Source organism: Cyphomyrmex costatus, unplaced genomic scaffold (genome assembly GCF_001594065.2).
Source record: "Cyphomyrmex costatus isolate MS0001 unplaced genomic scaffold, Ccosl1.0 scaffold2744, whole genome shotgun sequence".
Classification (NCBI taxonomy): domain Eukaryota; kingdom Metazoa; phylum Arthropoda; class Insecta; order Hymenoptera; family Formicidae; genus Cyphomyrmex; species Cyphomyrmex costatus.
This window is the reverse complement of record NW_017276849.1, coordinates 12,726-19,395: the sequence shown is the minus strand read 5'-3', so window position 1 is coordinate 19,395 and position 6,670 is coordinate 12,726. Positions and strand designations below refer to the sequence as shown.

Genomic DNA, 6,670 nt, shown 5'->3' with positions numbered 1-6,670 from the left:
GATTATGCCTAATGCCACAGCAGTTCCACTGAAAAATTTTCAATTGATTGTCAGCCTTTTTAGTTTTAGGGTTTATGTTTCGACGAGTCGCATGGCGGTAGCTTGCCGAGACAAGAGGAGGAGATGACGGCGGCTCCATCAGGAACAACCCTATCGGGCGTCCAGAATCACCGCCTGACGGCGGAGAAGCCGAACGAATATGCTGAAATTGACTGTCAAAGTTGCTAGATTCCTGAAGATTAATAGAATTATTTCCGAAAATCTCCTTCATATCCATGTTCATATTCCGAATCGAATTCTTCACACCATTGTTGCGTGGGAGTATAATGATGATTATTATCTGAGGGATATCTGAAAGACCCATTGTTAGTTTGCTGAGCCTGAGAAGGCTGGAAGAAAACTTTACTTAAGTTTTTAACAAGCTGTATAATTAAGTTAAAAGCGCTGGAAAAATTATTGTTTTGAAAATGAGAAAAAATTTCAGAGGTCATGACCAACAATTCGGCAAAACTAGCGTTCGTGTTATTACTGCTCCTACCTACACCATCATCCTGCGATTGTGATTGTGTTGGTGTTTGTGTAAAGAAATTGTTTGAAAAGGCTATGCCATTACCAGATGCGAAGGCAGGTCGACCGTTAACCTCGCTTAAAGCTTGACGATGCGCTATTTCGTCATATCTCTGTTGATGAGGGTTGAGATGGCTCCTGTGCCGATTAGACGAACGTACAAATTCCTCTGGAAAAGCTCCTTTCCTTGGAGCGGCACGTGAATTCCTGGGAGGTTGAGGTTGTCTTTGTGTTCTAGTTGCGTCTGCATAGGATTGCAATTCCCTGTCAAGACCCGCTGCACCTAAAAGGCCAAATCTATTAGCACTCTCAAAAGACGAAGAGTTCCTGCTGTCGCGAAGGAGGTTAGGAAAGCTTCGGGTATTAGTTTCAAACGGGGGGCTATTAGGCGAGGACGAAGAAACCCATCCATTTTCTATTCTTATCCTAGCTTCAGCTATAGATATGTTTTCAACAGCAGCCGTGTTGATAACACTTCGATGCTTAACAACTATGGGGCAGGCGCGGTCATTAGCCCAGTGATTGCCCTGGCAATTAATACATTTGGGAGCTTCTGTTTGCATGTTACATTGACAACCAGCGTCATTATCTCTACCGCGACTATCATCTCCACAGAATTTGCATCGGGGATTGCTCTTGCAGGAGTTATTCACATGTCCAACTCTATAACATCTATGACATATCCTTGGTGCTGGGATGTATGGGCGCACCTCGTGCTTAACCTTAAAAAGAAATACCTCCTTTGGCAAAATCTGTCCGGCGAATTTAATCCTAATGGTCCTGGATGGAACGTATTTTGTTTTGTTGTCGATGGTGATTTTTCTGTTTAGTCTTTGGATGTTTAATATTTTAGCTCTGGGAGACTCAAGACCTTCTTTGATTGTATCCAAATCAAATTGTTGAGGAACATCCTGGATCAGCCCTGTTCGAAGAACTTTAAAAGCAGGGATAAATGCTTTAAGGTTGTGTTTGGCAAAAATTGAATTTTCAACTAGTCTATTAGCACCTGTGGCAGTCATAACAGTTATCATAATTTTTCCTCTGCCGGTTTTCTTGATCTCCACTATATCCGGAATGCCCGCTTTAGGGTGACTTTCACCAACCTCGGTTAAGTCTAACCGACGGTTACATGATTGCCAACTTGACGACTGTAAACTATAGACGTGTTTCGCTCTGTTAGATCTTAACCTCTTCTGTTGCCGTCAATATCGTACCTTGTGTCCAAAATTGCTTAAAAGTTCTTCATATTCTTAATAAGATACTTGAATCGTAATCGTAAGTCGTTGTCGACGCACTAAACACAGTTTGCCATTAGAGAACGAAAAAGTATTTTTAACCTGTGCTTTTATAATTTGTACATTTCTGTACATATTAGTACTTCTTATGAAAAATGAATGAAATTATTAATTTTTTAATTTTTAATGAATATGATTATGATGATTATGATCCTGAAAGATATGAAAGAAGACCGCGTATAATTAGAGAACGTATGAACTACATTGATATATTCGATGAAGTAGATTTTCAAAAAAGATTTAGATTATCGAAACATAACTTTTCAATGTTGTCAGAAAAAATTCAATATGTAATACAACATAATACTAATCAGTATGTATATATATGTGTTACATTAGATATAAATACATTTTTATTATAAATACATGTTAACAATATTTTAATTTATTTTATATTTTGTAATAGTAATAATGCTATTCCACCTTTGATACAATTGATGGTCGCTTTGAAATTTTATGCAAGTGGATGTTTTCTGGCAACTGCTGCTGATTTTTCTGGAATAAGTGAAGCAAGTGCCCAAAGAATTATTCATCGAGTATCTCCTGCTATTGCCTCATTAAAAAATGAATTTATAAAATTGCCTATCTCAGTAGAAGAAATCCGTCAAAATCAAGAAGAATTTTTTCAAACTGCTAAATTTGTTAACGTTATTGGTTGTATGGATTGTACTCATATAAGAATTTAATCATGTGGTAAAAAGAATTTCCTTATATAATATATAAAGATCTTTTCAAAACATTTCTTGTATTTTTTAAAATCTTTTTTTAGGTGGAGAAGATAGCGAATTATATCGAAATAGAAAAGGCTATTTTTCTATAAACATCCAAATAATTATTAATGCAAGATTACAAATTATTGATATTGTTGCACGTTGGCCAGGATCTACACACGATTCTACTATTTTTGATCATTCGAGGATAAAAAGTTTATTTGAAACAGGCACATTTGGTAATAGTTTGCTCCTTGCAAATTCCGGGTATCCAAATCTATCATATATAATGTGTCCATTACAAGATCCGATAACTGCAGCCGAACATCTTTATAACGAAGCTCAAATTAGAACGCGTTCGAAAATTGAGCGATTTTTTGGTATATGGAAGAAAAAATTTGCAGTTTTATCTATTGGAATGCGTTTTCAGAAAGTGGAAAATATACTTCCCATTATCGTAGCGACTGCTGTATTACACAATATTGTCCAAAACGATATTCAACAAAATCGGATTAATCCCCAAGCATTCGATAATGCTATTGCGTTATTGCAAAATATAAAAATAAATAATCGAAATATTGGTAATAAACGTTTAATGGTAGAATATTTTGGAAGGTAATGATTATATATTTGAAAGATATGACTATATAATAATTAAACAAAAATATGTAAAAGTAATATAATTTGTTTTAATAATAATTACAGGCTAATCTGAATACGTGCCGTTTCTGTGTCCTAATTCAATTATTTCAAACGCAGGGAGCATGATTCATAAGGACGAGCATAATTCACAAGCTTCCATTTGCAGCCGTAATCGATAAATATTTATTATTATATCGAACAAAACACAAAATTTAAAAAATGTAAAAAATAAAATATAATTATAAAATGTTATAGCATGTAACATTTTAAATATAAAATAAACATAACATTTCAGGTATGCCTATGCTTTCTATACCTACATTGCATATATAAAAAAAAGTTTTTCTCATTATAACATGTATTAAATGTTATAATTATAAATAAAAAAAGTTTTATAATTCATCAAAATTAATTAAGAACTAATTATCACAGACATTTAACTAATACTTTTAAAGTAAATGTAAAAAATAGTTTATAATAATTGTTAGTAGATACCTTATAGGCATTTTTGACATATATCTTTGGCAAATATCAGTAACGAATTGTTATAATGTAACATGAACATTTGATTTTTCTTCATTTTGTTTAATTGATTTTTCTTTATCAATTATTAATTTTAGCAATTCAATCTTCAGTTTTTCTTTTTCTAATTGATGCTTTAATATTTCTATTTCATAAGTTTGTTTTTCTTCTATATTTTCTTTAAAAGTATTAGTTAAGTCAATCTTAGCTTCATCTAAAGTTTTTTGGTATTCCTTATCGCTGTCATATTTTCTTTTTTTAAGTCCCTTCTGTGTCGATACTGTTTCCATGTTATTATTTTTTAGTGGAGCACTTATTTGTGATTTTAATTTTTTTGAATTCCAAGTTTTCCAATCAGTGATTTCATTATTTTTAATTAAATGCTAAAAATTCAAAGTATAACGCATTTAAGACTTTCACGGGTATTATCTTTAATTATACCAGGAGTTTTGCAGGTTATCACTCTATTGCCGTTCATTCTTGAAGCCAACGTTTCATGAACTATGTCGTTTACTTCATTAAGAATGAACGGCAACAGAGTGATAAATCTCAAAACTCCTGGTATAATTGAAAATTTAAAGTATATTAAATTTTTGTAAAATTTGCATTTTTAAATAAGTAAACATATCTTACTGAAAATACCGCTGAATCATTTTCATTATCTCTTACTAAAAATACCGCTGGATCATTTTCATTATCTCTTACTGAAAATACCGCTGGATCATTTTCATTATCTTCCTCTAAAATCTCAATAATATTTTCTTTGTTATGAACATTTTCATCGATGTAATCAGAATCAAAAGGATTTAGCAATCCTTGGGTAGCAGTTTCACCCATGATTTCTTTGGCACGTTCATACAAAGTATTTTTTTCTATATTTATTACTCCTCCACCTACAAATGTAATAAAAAAACTTTAAATAACAATTTTATTTATAAATATCAATAACAAATTTATTACCCGTCTTATATATTTCACGTTTCCAAGCGGCACAGTACTTCCTCGTCCCTTTTTTAATATTGTCCCAACAATAACGCAAATTTTTTTCTGTTCGTTTACATTCTATATTTTTATTATATTCCTGCATAATGCTAGCCCATGCTTTATCTTTGTGTGAATTGTTTAAATGATCAGTGATTTTACTTTCTATTATGTTACGGTACATAAAAATTAAATCCAATAAATAACTCTTTTCCTTTTGGGTAAAATTCTTTTCTCTTTGCATGTTTCTGTTTATACTTTAATATCTTATTAATTTTAATTAAGATTTTGAAGAACTTTTAGTAATTTCGGACACAAGGCAGTAGGCACGATATTGACGGCAACAAAAGAGGTTAAGATCTAACAGAGCGAAACACGTCTATAGTTTACAGTCGTCAAGTTGGCAATCATGTAACCGTCGGTTAGACTTAACCGAGGTTGGTGAAAGTCACCCTTAACTATAATTCTGCTAACAAGCGTAGCATGCAAAGCATTGTCTCGTGCGGTGGGGTATACATAAACTACGTATGGACCTGCATCCCGTGGTCCATAGCGCGACACAATTTGATTATTCGAGGCTTGAGTTAAGCGATCCGTGTCTAAGGTTACATGCGATTTTGCTTGAAGGTTATGTGACAGGCCTGAATTACTTACGCTTTCTTTCTCACCTGTGCTTTTCTTGGCAGGGGGGGTTTGTGAAGACCGAATCAGATCTTCATCCTCTGTAGAGCTCGGCAAAGGCCGTTTCTTATTTTGTCTCTGCTGCTCATCTATATCCATATACGTTATATATAAGTCCTTGTGTATTGTCGGGCCAATTGCTTCCTCTAATCCCGCAGATATTTGAGAAACGGAAACCGAATCGTTGTTACTGTTCTTAGAAAACATCGGAACACACGACGTTGCATTGTCTGACGCCACTGGGGACAAAGCTATGCCTGTCTCTTTGTATAAAACTTCAAGCGAAAGGTTTTGTAGCACTTGATCACTGTGAGAAGGTGTGGAAGAGAAAGATAGATCAGAGTCAGCGGGAGAGGAAGGATTAAAGTTGAAGTTCGAAGGTTTGAGAGAGAAAGACGCGCCCGACGCGCCATTTCCGTCGCCGAGGCCCCCCTCCCCAGGGGACGTGGGCATGGCGCCTCGATTAAGGTTAACCGAATATATGCCTCAACTGTTTATTGAAACCGTAGAGAAAATAAAAACTTTCAAGCTCGAGAGCGATCAAGACGCTCAAATACTAAAAGCAGCCAACACCACTGTCCTATCTCAGTTCTTTCTGCACAAAACTGGAATCACGCTCAGATAGATCCTACCGCGACGACAGTCCGTAACCGACTCGTAACTAATTATTAATTATTAAAGTTGCCAATAGAAAGTGAACATACGTAAAGTGTATTCGACTGTCATGGGACACTTCGACTGCCCACGGAACGATGAGGGGGACAATGCAACATTTGGTTGATTTTCGAATCGCCTCCGTCTAGCTTTCGCTGTCCCTATCACAACACCGCACCGCGCATAATATATTACCAGGAAAAGTAACTGTTTTACATTTATTTAATAATTTTGATTTATAATTACAATGAAAAGTAACCGTTTTACATTTTTTAATAATTTTGTTTTATAATATGCAATCGCGTTAACGAAAAAAAATAAATACGTTGTTATAAAACTGACGTGTCAATATTAGACGGTTAGTGAAAGCAGCCTTGGGGATTGTTATCAAAACAACACATCAAGTGGAAGGGCGAATGCGAGTCGCACGTTCCCCCCTCGCCTGGCTCACCGATAAACCGTGCAGTCATCATTTAAATACATATTAAATAAAATTATTATTTTAAATACTACCGACTGCTGACCGATATGACGTATATTTAAAATTATCGCAGTACAATCACGAGTTAAATTGTATATTACCACGAAAAGTAACTGATTATTATCTAAAGATGCCAG

The 6,670-nt window shown here is 34.5% G+C and overlaps 1 protein-coding gene and 1 pseudogene across 1 annotated transcript; one reads left to right on the top strand and one right to left on the bottom strand.

The window, feature by feature from the left end:
- Positions 1–664: 664 nt before the first annotated feature.
- On the bottom strand, positions 665–1,674 carry LOC108774797 (uncharacterized). Its single transcript, XM_018540997.1, has 2 exons — positions 1,305–1,674; positions 665–850 (listed from the first exon to the last, which is right to left on the bottom strand). Exons 1-2 carry the CDS (start codon positions 1,596–1,598, stop codon positions 665–667), a joined length of 480 nt encoding a protein of 159 aa, XP_018396499.1. The 5' UTR covers positions 1,599–1,674.
- A 283-nt stretch (positions 1,675–1,957) lies between these two features.
- Positions 1,958–3,411, top strand: LOC108774796 (putative nuclease HARBI1; annotated as a pseudogene).
- Positions 3,412–6,670: the final 3,259 nt, after the last annotated feature.

Coding starts and splice junctions, on each gene's coding strand:
- LOC108774797 (XM_018540997.1), bottom strand. CDS start 1,598: ATGATAACTGTTATGACTGCCACAGGTGCTAATAGACTAGTTGAAAAT. Junction 851..1,304: donor GACAGATTTTGCCAAAGGAG/GTATTTCTTTTT, acceptor TTGGCCTTTTAG/GTGCAGCGGGTCTTGACAGG.